Consider the following 17,538-nt stretch of genomic DNA (forward strand, 5'->3'; position numbering starts at 1 on the left):
AATCTGTAAGGCTGTAAGTCAACTTATCCTAGCGTCCCCTGTCCTGTGTACTTTCGAATTCAAGTGATGAATGATGAGTGTAACGCAGAGACCTCCCCTACCCACTCTTGCGTTACGTTAAATTCAACAATTATTGTTAAATTTGAGAAAATTTAAAGAATGCAAAGATTAGGTCTATGCAAGTTGAATTATAACTTGTGATAAATGCACTACGGATACTCCTTTGGTTCCCATTAGCACTTACGGCCGATTCCTTCACTTGCGCTCAACTCGTAAACCAGATATATCTAGCTCAAAGTCCAAGCAGTGGAGAATAAACTGGCGCTAAAATGCTAATGGGTTAAGCCCTCCCATCGCGTCAAGATTGAATATCCAGGGGGAGGGAGGATATACCTAAATCGATTGATTTATGCCGCAAAAATATTTCTAGCAAAATACCAATTGATTAGATTTAAACCAAATTAAAGAATCCGGTTTCAGTTTCATTGAACAGCAATGAGCGGGTTAAATCTGGAATCGTGCCGATTAAAAGCCAATTTTTCCGCCGAGGACCAACCAGCTGCTGCGATTGGGTACCTACAGATATCTATTATCTTAAATTAATCAATAAGCAGCGCTCGAGCACGAACACGCAAAGCAGTGATTCTAAATAACGTACAACAGAGCCATTTCTACGATGGATGGCGTGTGGACAATGAAAATCGTGGACATTGTTGTTTCACTATTTTGATTGAGGCAGGGTAATCAACGCAAAGTGTATGGCAATTTTCAAGAGCACACTTAAAAGTAGGGGATTGTAAGGCAAACCATCAGTAAAGAAGACTGGGAAAAAAATCATATAGCTGTGAATTTACCAATAAGATACCAATAGAACCGTGAAGATACAAAGAGCTTCCGGCAATGCTCGGTTCAATGCTAATTGAATACTGTAGATATTTTGTGGATCTAACAAAAGGCGATTCCAAATATAAAACAGGTTTTCTTTTTTAATGTGTATTTTAACTTATGAGCTAACTCTACACTTTAACTCTTTGGAGCTGGAGGGGTCATATATGACCCGGCGATGAAACCGAGCATAACAAACGTGTTCGACATCAGCGAGGTTGCGTCGACAGCGGCGAAAAAAATAGGCTCCAAAAGGTTAAAACAGTTTTTTTAAACTACATATACTGGGAGCAATGTTAAAAAAGCTTGAAGAATTGAAGAAGCTAGCGAATTAGACAAAAGCTGAACAATGGGAGGAAGTTAAATATTCGGATAAGAAGCTGATGCATTCTAGAGATGTCGGGAGGATGATTTTAGGAGCATGCTGGTGATTCCAAAGATCCAATCGAACCTAAGGAGTGTATCGGAAAGTAGTTGAAAATGTTCAGAATGCTCTATCTCGAAGCTGGGTTGGTCTTTTCATTTCGGTTCTTCTATGAAATCTTCACAATATAGTTAAGTTTAGAATACCTTGGAAAAATTTGGAAAAAGTTTAGTATTATTGAAAATATGGTTAAATGAATACACCTCTCAAAATAAAAATCTGCACAAAATGCAATTTTGTTAAGATTTTTCAACATTTCAAAAATCTGTAACGAGTAAAATTTGTACAATAAAAAATTTGGAAAATATTGATGCTTGTTAACAGTTATGTATACATAACATATCACCGACTTTAAAAATTCATATTTTCGACAGAAAAATCTCCTATATCTACAAAATGGTCCACTCCAAAAAACGTCAAACTTTGAAGTTCTACTTTTAATATCTTGAAAGGTTATAAAATTCTATTTTTTGCTCTAACTTACTCGTCCATAAATTAAAAAACATACCCTATTTAAAAAATGCGAATTTTTCATTTAATGTATTTTTTATTTGCGTAAACATGATTTGGAGGAGCATAGAAAAAAGGGGTTTCTCAAAAATGGCCTTTTTTCATTTTTAAGAATTGCGCTTAAATGCAGTGGAGATTTTTCTTGAAAAAAATAATTTGCCTATATCATGAGGATTCTGGAGCTTATTATATTTGCACAAAAAAGTTAACAATTTTCGAACATTGCCGAACTTTTTTCGCAATTTAAATTTTTTAGAAGGAGTGCAAAAATTTAAAAACATGCATTCAGCAATCTAGGTTAAAACCCCATTTAAAAGAACATTTTTAGAAAATCATAAAAGCCATTTCTTTTTTCAAGGATTTATACAGTATCTCCAAAAATAAAATTACTTAAAAGTTGTTTTAAACTATTTTTTAGGCTATTTTAAACATTTTCAACTACTTTATGATACACTCCTTAGCACCCAGAAGCTGGCCAAAGCCGAAAGGATACGGTGGGCAGGGCATGTTGCAGGAATGCCGAAGAGCAACCCTACAAAATTGACGTTCGCTACTGATCCGGTTGGTGCAGAAGGCGTGAAGCGTAGAGAGCTTGATGGGCGGACCAGGTAGAGCGTCATCTGGCGAGCATTGGGCGTGACCGAAGATGGAGAGCAGCAACCACAAACCGAGCATTGTGTCGCACTATTGTTGATTATGTCCTTTAGCAATTCCGCAGGGTGTCTACTCGCTTACAAAAATAAAATTCCCTGATTTTTCCAAGTTTTTTTTTTCAGGTCTGAGAAAATAATTCCAGGTTCAGAAATAATAACTAACAGAAAAAAAAATGAACGCACCACCAATTTGCCATACACACGACAGATAATGATTTGCTGAATTTTGTTAGAAGAAATTTGTGGCAGCATTAGTAGGTTTATTTCTGGTGTAACTTTTGGAAGAAATGAAGCAGCTCCAAAAAATTTCAGCGTATTTCCGAGATAAGTAATTAAGGGATTTCGAAATCAATTTAATGCATAAGTCTTTTTAAATTATTTGTCAATTAATAGAGATTTTTTTAATCATTGCTTGTGAGTCTTAAAGAAATTTCAACAAATATTTAGAAAATTTATGATAAGATAGCATCATGAGTTGTAGAAACACATTATGTTATCAATTTGCTTCAAGAAATGTCGCAGAAAATTTTACATTGGAATAATGAATTTTTTGCGACATTTCTTTAGAAACTGCATGGGATTTTTTTGCTGTCGACATTCTTAAAAAAAAACCCTTTGCAAGTTTCATTCCAAAAAATATTCGAAAATTCTTTACTGAAATGTCCTTCAAGAATTCGCTTCTAAGTGTTCTAAATTCCATCTATTTTTTTAATGTTTAGGAAAAAAACCTCTAAAATATTATTTAAAACTATACACTCCTAGAAAATCCAACAATATGAAAAGATCATTGGTTCAATAAGGAATTTTACCAACCATACCTTTTAGGGGATTTGTTGAAAAAATGATTTAAGAATGATCAGGGACTTGCACAATACTCTTGCAGGGGTTCCATAGAAATACTTCCAAAAGGTCCTACACAAATTTGCCTAGGTGAATTTCTAAAAATTTCCTCACGATCTGTTTCTACCCAAAGAATGTATTCGAAATTTCTCAAGCAATCACGTCAGACATTTTTAAGGAATGCCACCAGAAGCTAGACTTATACGACTAAAATCCTCACTCTTTAGATGTTTTTGTAGAAAATTTGTTTAAAGCCCATTTATATATTCTGGTAGAAATATGTTGAGATTTCCACCAGACTTTTTTCCGGAACTTCTCCACTTTTTGGAGATTGTAGTACTATCAGATTTATTTATTACTAGCTTCTGATTTCAATTACTAGGTCGGAATACGATTGGATGTATACAATGAAAGTATGAATATGTTGTATTAAGAATCTAACCGGAAGATCATCTCGAACCTGTTTTTGCACCGGCAATAAGTGTTCCTTGGTGCAACAGCTGACCTTTGACTATTTTATCAATAAATAGCTGTTTATTCTCGGTAGATCAATTGAAGTGGAATCTAAATCTGGCCATATAGTATTTTTACGAATTGGAATCAATTTGGTGAATTGGGGCAAAAATCTTGATATATATAAATGCCTAAAAGTATGCAATTGGCTGAAAAATAAATAATTAACTCAAGGGTACGCGCCACTATTTCTCGTATCAGAAAGAACCAGGGGGCCAGCGAAAGCCAAAATCCCCGTAGCTCACAACAAACACACGTCCAAAATTGTTTGTGCTGTAAATTGATGCATTACACAATTTCTTACTGATTTATTTGCTATCTCCGCGTTGTCGTGTAATTTCGAACGATTGCACGCTAAAATTTTGATAACCCTTTGCTAGTTTTACACGTTTTACTTAAGTAATAACTTATGGTAATGACTAATTCGCAAATGTCGTGCACATCCCAGATCTGTCAGAGTGCCCAAAAGTGTCAATTTCCCAAACATGTCAAATTCATGTGGACTACGGCTCATCTATTCGTGGTTGACGTCCGCGCTGCCCCGCTGGAAAGAACAGCCTATGATTCAAAGAAGGAAAAATCTTTGATATAATATTGGCAGTTTTAATGCCAGCTACTCTTTGAATGGCAAAACTAGAAAGAATAGCCTATAATTAAATGGTGTGGCTTCATGGTCGTGCGGCTAAGGTCTCCAAGCCTTTAGTCGCATCGTGCTGAGGAGCGCGGGTTCGATTCCCGCCGCAGCTGTCAGGAAAAGTTTTCGGCTGTGCCACTGGGCGTTGCATGCTAGTCCGCTGTCTAGTGTCGTGCTTCCTTCAAAGAGCAAATAGCTCACTGGAATGCATCAAACGTGTCCGTGTCTTTTAAAAAGAAGGAGACATTTCTGAGAAGCATATTAGCAGTTAGAATGACAAAAACTTCCTCTGAATTCTTTTGATCACAATTCGGCCAAATGACCCATTCGGCCAGATGGCATTCGACCAAATGGCGTTCGGCCAAACGGCATTCGGCCGAATGACCGTACACCGGATTAATCACAGGAATGATACTTTTAAGAGAAGGGTTCTGGTATACCAAACTAATTCTTCTTATTCTTCTTATAGAGAACAACCTAAGGGCATGTTCATAAACCACGTAGACCAAAATTCGGGCATCTCAGACCACCCCCCCCCCCTCTCCCCCCTCGTAGACTTTTGACCATACAAAAATTTTGAAATTTGTATGGAGCGTAGACTTTGACCAGAGCCCCCCCTCCCCCCCAAGAAGTCTGCGTGGTTTATGAACGGCCCCTAAGCATTAATTGTGCTCTTATATTGGCCTTTTTTTGAATAATTATTCCTAAAATATCTCATGAATTTTGCCGGCGGTTTTTCCAGAGATTCCACCAAGAAGTCCTCCAGGAGTTCCTGCAAAAATTCTATCAGGAATTCATTCAACAGTTCCTCTCGCAGGAACTCCTGGAGGACTTCTTGGTGGAATCTCTGGAGAAACCGCCGAAAAAATTCTAGAGAATTTTAGCTAGGAACTCATGCAGATTCTTAAAAGAATTCCACCGCATCGTCCTTTAGGAATTCCTCCATGAACTCATCCAGAGCTTCCTGTAAGGATTCGTAATTTTTGATGTTATTTCAAATTAGTTCCATGAATTCATTCATGGAAGTTCATTCCTCAAGGTATTCTTTCAGAGATTCCTTCAAGAATCTCTACAGAGATTAATTTAAAATTTTCTGCCGCGATTCTTCAAGAATTTCGTTCAGTAATTCTTCCAGGAACTTGTCTAGAGACTCCACCGTTAAGTCGTCTGATCTCCTGCAAAAATTAGGCCAAAAATTCTCCAAGAAGGCCCTACAAAGGTGCAATGGGGAATTCCCACAGAAATTCTTCAAGTAACTCTTTCAAACATTCCTCTAAAAATACTTGAATTCATCTCTGGAAAAAATCCCGAAGTGAGGATAGAACAATTCCGGGATTCCACGAATTTCAGGATGAATTTCGCGAAAACCATTGTACGAGGTGTTATAGCAATTCCTGGAAGAAATCTCTGGAAGATAATGAACGAATTCCTCGAAATATTCCTGGAAGAATGTCATGAAAAAATGTGCAGGAAGTCTTAGAGAAAGCTCTCGAGCAATTTCAGAATGAGTCATTGGAGGAAACTTTCAGCACAAATATCTGGAGACTAATTCCTGGGGTCTTTCTGAGGGATTCCTGAAAAATTCGTGAGTGATTCCTGATTTTTCTTAAGTATATCTGCATGAATTCCAAGAGGAAAAGAAACACGGAATCTTACAGCCATTCTTAGCACAATATTTGGAAAATCCCGAAGGTATTCCTTGATGATAAAGCTCTGTAGCATTACTGGATCAATCTCTGGAGAAGATTTCCCAAAGTTATCTCTGAAGGTTTCCTGAAGAAATTTCAAAAAAATACCGACAGAGATTTCTCTGGAGTAATTCTTGAAAAAAATCTGCCGGGGAATTTCTGGAGCAATACGTCAAAGAATTATTGCCCAAAAAAACTGAAAGCTTCTCTGCATAAAAAGGTAAGAGGAAACTCTAGAGCTATTACTATAAATATGCTTGAAAAAAAAATCCTGGAGGCAACTTACGGAAAACTTTTGAAGAAAAACATTCTCTGTTGTAAATCTTGAGTGAATCCTAACCATTGCATTGATCAGTCACTGCACTGTAATCATTGTTTTCTTTTTTATGTATGAGTCATTGATGTACATTGCGGACCCAGATTCACCCAATCTCCTTTGATTAGAATATTGCAAAAAAAGGTCATATCACTCGTATTATAACCATCATATTGCTTTCGGGATGAATCAGCTCAAACGTGCAGTGGAGCTGGTAGGCAAAGCTAGAATCTAAAGATAAAGAAAGTAGTTCTTCCAAGTGACGTAGTAAAAATGTTTTTAGTGTAGTTTAGTAAAGAATCCCGGGCAGCGCAATTTAGCAAAATAGCAGTACTGTTTTATTCTGGGATATCATCTTCATCAAGACCAGTTTTCTCAGCTACAGCTGTTATGAAAAATGTTACACTGTGTTGAATTGTTCGGCACCAACATTTCAAAAGGGCCAAACTGCTTTTGCAACTAATGCCTTCTCACAGAGCTGTGGATCGTATTTCATTCATCTCACGCAATTCACATCCATTAATCGAAAGAGAAAGATTTTATCTTTCTATTTGTGCTAGTTGATTGCTCGAGAGGGATGGGATACGCTCCACAGCTTTGTGAGAAGGCATTGGTTGTAAATGCAGTTACGCCCTTTTGAAATGTTGGTGTCGTGTTGTTCTTTTTTTTGTTAGAAGAAAGCACGTCTAAAAAAAGAACGATTAAAACTATTTAGGAGCGTAAGATTACTTATGGCACGCAGACCCTATCCCGAATTTTTCTGTTGGAGAAATCGTCCACTGAATTATGCCACAACCTTTCAGACCTTAGTATACCTTTAGAAAAGTTTCAAAAGGTATGACATTTTTTCAATGTATATTGAGCTACAGCATCTTGGGCATTTTCAGCAACCATATAAGATTTATAAGTTTTAAAAAAATAGTATTTCATTTGTAAATTATTCAATATATTCGCTATGAATATATGCACACGTCCGTAGACTCCTTGTAGGGCGATATTATAGGTTTATCGGAGAGATAGTCGTTATTATTTTTGCTGACGATTCCGACAAGATTATCTCAAAAATCTTCACAGAATCCAAATGTAGAAGTCATAAATCGCTAGAAAACTAGAGAAGCACTTTACCAGCATTTAGAAAATAATAAACTTGAATAAGCCAATATATTTCTTTTGAACTGCAAATTACACGTTACACTAAAGGTAAGTTTTCACCGTTTTCACTTATCCAACACCAAGTTCAATGCGGTTTCACAGGAATGAACTTTGACGATATCCCGAAGCAGCTGTTTTTGATCATATGTTTCAACGTATTTTCTAATGTGTGCAACATGTTGATGGGGCAAAACTCTTCGGCTTTAATCGTTCCAGCAGCTTTCCGATTCAAACTCGATTAATTATTACACAAAACTGTCACTATCTACAAAGTTGATAAACTTACTGACTGAAAGCCGCATGACCTGATTTGATTTGAGTTCAATGTCACTGATTTCTGTTCAGCTACAAAAAGCTTATAAACTGAAACTAAATTTTCCGAAACTTTTTCCCAGTTCCGTTTGAAACACGACACACTTCCGACTTCGGACACTGAATGTTGAGAGTAGTTTGAACGATAATAGCTCCATGAACATCGGACTTCCAGGTATATAATCCGTACTGACATACATATATATTCTCTCTTCTGATGGTATCACTAGTTGAGCCAATCAGAAGTCAAGTTTCGAAGCGCACCTGAAGCGCAGTGCATCACTCGACACCTACAACTACAGCATTGTTGTGTTGCTGTAGTCCATTTTCGTAGGTATATTCACTGTCATATCTCACTGGCCCGGTGTTTCAAGTACTTTGCATTTCTGTACTAGCTCACATGATCAATTGTCGGCCCCGAGGGTATGTACTAGTCGAAACTAATCCCCGAACACGAATAGATAAGTCCCATTTTGATGTTTTGAAATGTTTACCGAAGAACAACAACTTGTTTGGGCGCACTTTTTTGAGTCATTCACAACATCTAATAAAACTGAAAAACTTCCGAAAAAAATAACGAATCAATGCACACTTACTCATACTCATCTTGGCGGCGGGCTGATAAAGACTAACCGGCTGCAGCAGCAGAAGTAACTACACAAACGCGAATTGTCTCTCTGGTGGTTGTTCACTTCACAACTACGATATCGTCGTCGTCGCGCCGCAGACGACCATCGACGACACTTTTGCGCTGAGATTGCGTGATTTGCTGCTTTTCCACCGAACGAACAATTTAATCAATTTTATTGTATTAATCACGATAACGTCGTGCGGGAGAGGACATAGATCGGAGGTCCGTCACCTTCACAGTCTCGGTCTCGCGCCGGCCACTATTGTTGCATCACGCGGCGATGATTGGGTTCCAAAAAAGCCCCAAACTGTCACAGAACGCCCTCACCGGTTCCCTCAGATGAAACCGTCCGCGGTCGTCATATGATGGCAATTGTTCGTTCCAGTTCGGTTGGCGGTTGCTGGTTCGACGTCGAATCGTCACAGAGGCCTGAAAAAAAAAGACAATAAACAAATTACCTTTTTATCTAACTGCTAGCTCATTTGAAATTGTGTTTGTCAGTTTAATTAGCGGCAATATTCGACGACGGCGACGACAGACGGGACGCGCAACCGTGGGCCGTGTTTAATTTGCTTATGAATTCCTAATTTAGCACAATCAACAACCTCGGCGGCGCGTCGGAGGACTACCGGTTACAAACCAAATTGTTGAGAGTCCCTGACGTAGTCGGCCACTACGGGATTCCGGGCGGTCAGAAATCTACGAAACAGTCAAGTTATAATAAATCTGCCGAAGTCGAAATCTATTTATAAAAATATAAATATAAATAGAATATAAATAGTAACATGGAACGAGCTCACCATCGAGCATACCTTCATTCGCTTGACCCTTTAAAGCCAGAATTTTTCCACTCGTTTTTATAGTTTAAGTATGTATTTCTGTGGTATTGGTGCTCAACAGCATGAAAAATATAGAATATGATGCAATTTTTTTTTTCTGGATATCCTAGGTCATCCAAACTATTCTTGAGTTTAGATCCTGAAGTCTACGGGAGTAACACTAACTTTTTTCATTATAACAAAGCTACAATTTGTATTCTATCATGTCCAGTAAGTCTTCTAAAAATTCAATAGACAGTAGCAGGTCAGTCGGGATATCCGAGGTCATCCAAATTGTTCTTGAGTTTAGATCCTAAAGTCTACGGATGTAACGGTACCTTCTGTCATTATGCAAAGCTACGATTTGCATTCTATCATGTCCAGTAAGTCTTCTGAATGATCAATAGACAGTATCAGATCAATCGGGATATCAGAGGTCACCCAAATTATTCTTGAGTTTAGATCCTAAAGTTTACGGGTGTAACAGTAACTCCTTTCGAACAAGCTCACCATCGAGCATACCTTCATTCGCTTAATCCTTTGAAGCCGGATTTTTTCCACGCATTATTATAGAGTTGTTTCTACGTATTTTTTTTTGTTTTGGTGCTCAACAGCATGAAAAGGGTAGACTATGATGCAAAATATTTTTCTGGATATTCTAGGTCATCCAAACTGTTCTTGAGTTTAGATCCTGAAGTCTACGGGAGTAACATCAACTTCTTTTTCATTACATAAAGCTACAATTTGTATTTTATCCAGTCCAGTAAGTCCGCTGAAAGTTAGACAGACAGTTAGATAGACAGTATCAGATCAGTCGGGATATCCTAGGTCATCCAAACTATTCTTGAGTTTAGATCCTGAAGTCTACGGGAGTAACACTAACTTTTTTCATTATAACAAAGCTACAATTTGTATTCTATCATGTCCAGTAAGTCTTCTAAAAATTCAATAGACAGTAGCAGGTCAATCGGGATATCCTAGGGCATCCAAATTGTTCTTGAGTTTATATCCTCCTGTCTACGGGTGCAACAGTAACTTCTTCCATTACACAATGCTACAATTTGTATTCTATCATGTCCAGTAAGTTTTCTGAAAGTTCAATAGACAGTATCAGGCTAATCGGGATATCCTAGGTCATCCAAACCTGTCTTGAGTTTAGATCCTAAAGTCTACAGGTGCAATAGTAACTGCTTTCATTATACAAAGCTACGATTTGTATTCTATCATATCCAGTAAGTCTTCCGAAAGTTCAATAGACAGTTTCAGGTTTGTCGGGATATCCTAGGTCATTCAAATTGATCTTGAGTTTGGATCCTAAATTCTACTGGTGTGACGGTAACTTCTTTCATTATACAAAGCTACGACTTGCATTCTATCTTGTCCAGTAAGTTCTCTGAAAGTTCAATAGACAGTATTAGATCAGTCGGGATATCCTAGGTCATCCAAATTGTTCTTGAGTTTAGATCCTAAAGTCTACGGGTGCAACAGTAACTTCTTTCATTATACAAAGTTACAAGTTCTACAGAATACACCTCAATCGCCGTTGCATCTAGGTTTACAGTTATTGTTCACCGATATCCATGGTTCTCCGCAATCTAACGAGAAGTTCTTGCATGGTTGTCAGACATTGTGGGGTTTGCAGAAATCGTGAAACTTCACGGCTTTCAGGGTCTACTAAATCTGCCGCCACAATCGACATCCAATCTACGCTTCCGGCTTATCCGGTATACTGTATTCACAAGCAATTTATTTTATGTTTGGCAGACATTGCAAATGTCCTGGAGCAAAGAACCTTTAAATTCTAAACAATTTACCTCAATCATTTACCATACTTTACAATGTCGTACAACTTGAAAAAGATTTTCTTGCACTACGGAGTGCCATGGATAACAATTATCATAAACCGCATGAATAGATTTTTTTTTTGTTAAGAGAGACTTTACCGTTCTCGGCATTCGTCTCTTGCACGAATAGATTCAATGGCAATTTTGGTAGATTTTGTAGAACTTGAAAGTCCTGAACTTCAGGACATTTAGCAAACTTTACAATATTCGACTAACGAAAAAGGGCTTTTACACTGGGTTGGGGAACACCATGGAAATTAGAGGACCATAACTGCAAACATAGGATGAATGGCTGGTTGAGGTAGATTCTTTAGAACTTGAAAGTCCTGAACTCAAGAAAAATTTACATACCTTCCAATGTCGTACAACCTCAAAAAGATTTTCCCGTAGCATTACGGAGAACTCTGGAGAACAATGACCGAAAACCGCAAGCGTAAATTGAATGGTAATTGTGGTGGATTTGGTAGAACAACTTAGGATATTCAACTAACTGAAAACATCCGACAACCGTAAAAAAAAAATCTCGTTGGGTTTTGGAGCATCATGGATATCAGACGACAATAACTGCAAACGAAGATTGGATGGTCATTGAGGAAGATTTTGTATAACTTAAAGTCCTGAACTCCAGAACATTTTGCATTTTGTTAGGCACAACCTCAGAAAGATTGTCTCATGATATTTCGGAGTGCCATGGATAACAGTGGCCGATAACTGCGAACGAAGTTTGCATGGTGAATGCGGTAGATTCTGTAGATCTTGAAAGTACTGAACTCCAGCACATTTTGTATACCTTACAATGTCGTACAACCTCAGAAAGATTTTCTCGTTACATTACGGAGAACCTCGGATAACAATGACCGATAATCGCTATCGTAGATTGTATGGTGACTGAGGTAGATGCTGTAGACCTTGAAGTCCTGAACTCCAGGACATTTTGCACACCTTACAATGTCGTACAGCCTCAGAAAGATTTTCTCGTAACATTTCGGAGTACCTCGGATAACAATGACCGATAACCGCTATCGCAGATTGCATGGTGAGTGCGGTAGATTCTGTAGATCTTGAAAGAACTTAACTCCAGCACATTTTATATACCTTACAAGTCGTACAAACTCAAAAAGATTTACTCCTAACTTTTCGGAGTACCATGGATAACAATGACCGATAACCGCTATCGTAGTTTGTATGGTGAGTGCGGTAGATTCTGGAGGTCTTGGAAGTACTGAACTCCAGCCCAATTTGTATACCTTACAATGACGTACAAAGAAGATTTTCTCGTAACATTTCGGAGTACCTCGGATAACAATAACCGATAACCGCTATCGTAGATTGCATGATGACTGAAGTAGATGCTGTAGACCTTGAAAGGCCTGAACTCCAGGGCATTTTTCATACCTTACAATGTCCGTACAGCCTCAAAAAGATTTTCTCGTAACTTTTCGGAGTACCATGGACAACAATGATCGATAACTGCTATCGTAATTTACATGGTGATTGAGGTAGATGCTGCAGATCTTAAAAGTCCTGAACTCCAGGACATTTTGCACACCTTACAATGTCGTACAGCCTCAGAAAGATTTTCTAGTAACATTTCGGAGTACCAGTTTACCAGAGTAAGTGGTAGCAATGACCACTAACGTAGATTGAATGGTGAGTGTGGTAGATTTTGTAGAACTTGAAAGTCCTGAACTTAATGACATTTTGCAAACCTTGAAATGTCCAGAAACCGTGAAAAGTGCTTCTCGATCAAAGACAAAGCATCTCTGAACATAACTGTCAAAAGCCGTAAGGTTGTATTGAATTGGAGCTGCGGTAGATTCTGTTGACCATGTAAGTCTTAATTCCAGGATAGTTTGGATATCCTAGAACGATTCGTATATAAAGTTGTTCAGCAGGTTTATGACCCTCAAATGGTGGAATGTTTGGTACGTAATTCCACCGCTATGTGGCGCCAGTGTGCATTTCAAACGAAGTACTTTGACATGGTTTATCTCATGGTTCTGACCATCTAGAAAGTTCGTGTCTTTAGCAAAGTTGATCAGAAGGTCTGTGGCTATCAAACGGTGGTAAGTTTAGTGCGTAATTTCACCGCTATGTGGCGCCAGTGTGCATTTACAACGAAGTACTTTGACATGGTTTATCTCATGGTTCTGACCACCTAGAAAGTTCGTGTCTTCAGCAAAGTTGATCAGAAGGTCTATGGCTATCAAACGGTGGTCAGTTTAGTGCGTAATTCCACCGCTATGGTGCGCTAGTGTGCATTTACAATGAAGTACTCTGACATGGTTTATCTCATGATTCTGACCACCTAAAAAGTTCGTGTCTTCAGCATAGTTGATCAGAAGTTCTATTGCTATCAGATGATGGTAAGTTTAGTGCGTAATTCCGCCGCTATGTGGCGCTAGTGTGCATTTAAAACGAAGTACTTTGACATGGTTTATCTCATGATTATGACCATCTAGAATGTTCGTGTCTTCAGCGGGGTCTATGGCTATCAAATTGTAGTAAGTTTAGTGCGTAATTCCACCGCTATGTGGCGCCAGTGTGCATTTACAACGAAGTACTTTGACATGGTTTATCTCCTGGTTCTGACCACCTAGAAAGTTCGTGTCTTCAGCAACAACATCTAGTTGAACTAAAAATTTCTCACGATTACTATCGTAAGAGTTTCTTATCATCGATTTTCTCATCTGTAAATCCTGGAGGCATCCCTCATGAATTTTCTGGAGGAATCCCTGGTGGACCTCCTGTAGGCAACACTGAATCCTTTTAGAAAAATCTCCGAAGGGACTTCTGGAGAGATATGAATGATGAATAATGAATGATATGAAAAATGACAGGAGTACCTTCAGGGAAAACACCAGGAGTTCCTTCCGGCAATCCTAGAGATACATCAGAGAATCATCCTGAAGATCCTTCAGGGATTCTCATAGGAAGTCCTCCAGAGATTAATATGAGAGTTCCTTCAGGTTCAGGGATTCCTTCTGAAGTTCCTTCAGGAATTCGCACAGGAGTTTGTTTAGGAACTATTCCAGGAGATTCCTCCAGGAGATCCTTCGAAAATTCCTATAGAGTTTCAAGAAGGGATTTCTCCTGACATTCTATAGGGATCTCCCAAGGAGATCCTTCAGAGATCACTCCGTGAGTTTCATCAAGGTTTCCTACAGGAATTCCTTCTATAAATTTCAGGAGAGATTGAAGTTTATTAAAGAACTCATCCTGAAATTCCTTCGTGGATATTCCACTTAGAATTACTGCATCCCGGAGTAAATGAAATTTTTCAAAGATTCTTTCAGGAGTTCTTTCAAGGATTGCTCCAGCAGTTCCTTCGGTGATTTCTCCAGGAGTTCGTTCAGGGATCTCCCTAACAGCTCCAAGAAGGATGCCGCCAGGTGTTAATTAGGAGTTCCTTCAGAAGACTCCTAAGCAATTTCAACTCTAAAATTCGCTCAGGTGTTTTTCCAGAATTCCCTCCAGAGATTATTATCAGGAGGATTCATAAATCCTTCCTGGAGATCCATAAAAAAACCGAAAGAAGTTTCTTCAGAAATTCCTGCAGGAGTTCTTTAAAAACCAGTCTATGAGCTTCTGCAGGGATTTATTCTGAAGTTCCTGTATAAATTCCAACAGGAGTTGTTTCAGAAATTAGTCCAGGAGTTCCATCACAGATTTCTCCAGGAGTTTCAGGGATTCTTACAGATGTTTCTTCAGAGATTCCTCCTGAATTTCTTGAGGAATTCCTACGGAAGTTCCTTCAGACCTCTCCAGGAGTTCCTGCAGAGAATCTTATATGAGTATCGAAGGATACCTTCAGTAGAGTTCAAAGACTCCTCAAGAAAATTGTGTAGAGAGTTCCTTCTTAGATTACTTCAGTATTTTCTACAGGAGTTCCTTCAGGGAATCTTGTAGGAGTTCCTTCAATAATTTCCTTAGGATTATAATCAGGCATATCTCCTGGATATACTTGAGGGATCCTTCATGGAGTTTCTACAAGAATTCATCCTGGAGTTTCTTCTGGAATTTCACCAGGAATTCCTTAGGGAATACCTCCTGCAAATCCTTCCCCCTACTCAGAAAGATTCCCTTTGAGAGATTCCGCTGAAATTCCTTCGAAGATCCCACCTGGAATAGTTCCCCATATGGAATTCCTGCAGGGATTTCTCTTGTAATTTATACGGGGATTCCTTCTGAACTTCCTTCAAAGCTTCCCCTGGACTTCCTTGGAGGGTTCCTCCTGGAATTCCTTCGAGAATTCCTCCTGGAATATCTTCCAAGATTCTTCCTGGAATTCTATCAGGAAATTTGCCTGGAATTCTTTCAGGGATTCCTCGTAGAACTCCTTCGGCGATTCTTCCTAGATTTTCTTTTGAAGTTTCCTCCTAGACTTCTACCGAGAATTCTTCCTGATATTCTTTCGGGGATTTCTCCTGAAATTCCTTCGGGGTTTCCGACGGATTATCAGTCGTGGATTAATCTTTCGCGGCTTCATCCTGGAATTCCTTTGTTGATTCCTCTTAGAATTTCTTCGGAGATTCTTCTTGTAATGACTTCGGGGATTTCTCCTGGACTTCAATTAGGGATTCTTCTTGTAATACTTTTGGGGATTCTTTCTGGAATTCATTCGGAGATTCCTCCTAGAATTCATTCTGCAATTTCTCGTCTCAAATAGAAATATCTCCACGGGCTCCATAGGGTTAAGGCAGAAATATTAAAATTCACATTAAACATTTCTTCATATATGTTTTGTTCATCAGAGCTTCAGGCTTGAATTTGGCCCATAAAGTCGAAGCGGTAAACACGGGTGTATTCATCAAGACCATGCTGAAGTGACCGGTTCAATTCCCTGTCAGCTTCAGGTTTTCTGATCCAGACCACATTTCGCACCAAATTTTCCCATGGTGCAGCCGAAGAATGTTTACCCATCGTCCCAAAAACTCCCGCCAGACTGGATACGGTGGTGCTGATGGGTGCGTTGGTGGTATTCACACACGCGACCACCCCGCCAAGAACGCGCGTTATAAGCGTGCCCGCACTTCGCTTCCAATCGTTTAAGCCAATTATTTACGACGCGGCCAATAAGGTTCCCCATACAGCCTCGCTCGCACTGGTTAGTCAAAGTCGTCCTTAATTGGTTTCAATTTGTTGGCGCGAATGGTTTTCACTTTTTCGGTGACCCCCTGCCTGCTAGAAGAGCAGAAGAACCGTTTAAAACCCCAATTCTCTGTAAATGGAGCTTGAAGCGCGATCTCGTCATCGTTACATCGCATCGGATCCCGGCAACGACGCGACGGCGACGTCAGCCACATGCAATCCGAGAGCCACATGCACTACAGTAGCAACACGTGATGCACTCGGTGCTTTCTCTTTCTCTCGGGTGTAACTGCGAGAAGCAACCGGTGGCATATTTCCATCTGAATTAATCCTCTTTATAAAATGATTGTAGGTATGTTGAGGTGCATCAGAGTACTAGCGCTGCACCAATTGTTGTTGGCTCGGTAGAGGAATGATCAAGATGGATTTGTAAAACCCACAGGCACGTGCCTATAGCAATTTATTCTTCGAAAACCCTTTCCTACGTCGTCGTCCACCAGCGGAGTGTTAAGTAGATACCGCCACAGGAAGGTTGCTATATGTGATAAGGTTTTGTTCGCCTTGTACAACAGTGCAAGGTAGGTATATCTATGTACCTAGCTAGGCCTACTTAGCCACAACATTGAATAGGCTCATATTCAGCACTGCACTAAACAGCAAGTGTTGGACGTGGCGCCTGGTTGGAGTTAGTTCAGACAGCTGGAAAATATTAAAAGAGACAGTAAATGAAAGATGATGTCGGTGTGGGGAAGCTTTTTTAAGTAGTGTGAATTCTAATGTAGTTATCGAGTTTAAGAGATACAAAAATTAACATTTGGGGTTACGGGGTAACAAGACCTTGAAAGGCCATTCTTAAGACTAAACTCTAGTTTTTTTTTCAAGAATATTGGAACTCTTTATCGTTATTTCAGGAAGAGCGAAAATGCAATCGTCAATTTCATACAATTCTTTAGAAAATAACTGTGAAAAGTTTACCATTATCCTTTAAGGACAGACTTGTTAGAATCCCAAAATGGCCGCCACAATGGCAGACTTTGGCACCTACTCACGATTTCGCGCGCACAAATCTTTCCGTAAACATAACCAGCGCATCCGAGCTTCTTATTTTAAGCTTATTACGAGTGAGCAAGAACAGAATAATAAAATGCACCGTTATTTGAAGCTTGCTTCTTGAGATTTGTGTGTCTGAAGTTCTGATGCACTGTTGAAGCGGGATTTCAAAACGTT

The 17,538-nt window shown here is 39.1% G+C and overlaps 1 protein-coding gene across 2 annotated transcripts in view; it reads right to left on the reverse strand.

The window, feature by feature from the left end:
- The window catches only part of LOC109431116 (adenosylhomocysteinase-like 1), a 63,623-nt gene that overhangs the window by 14,756 nt on the left and 31,329 nt on the right, over window positions 1–17,538 (reverse strand). The window contains exon 2 of one of the 2 annotated variants that reach the window (XM_029862437.2): window positions 8,524–8,987. In XM_029862437.2, coding sequence (XP_029718297.1) covers window positions 8,524–8,533 — 10 coding nt within the window. In that variant the 5' untranslated portion in view covers window positions 8,534–8,987. Of the gene's footprint in view, window positions 1–7,901; window positions 8,099–8,523; window positions 8,988–17,538 lie in introns of those variants that run through there. The other variant, XM_029862436.2, reaches the window with a different exon arrangement.

This window comes from Aedes albopictus, chromosome 1, assembly GCF_035046485.1.
Source record: "Aedes albopictus strain Foshan chromosome 1, AalbF5, whole genome shotgun sequence".
Taxonomy (NCBI): Eukaryota; Metazoa; Arthropoda; class Insecta; order Diptera; family Culicidae; genus Aedes; species Aedes albopictus.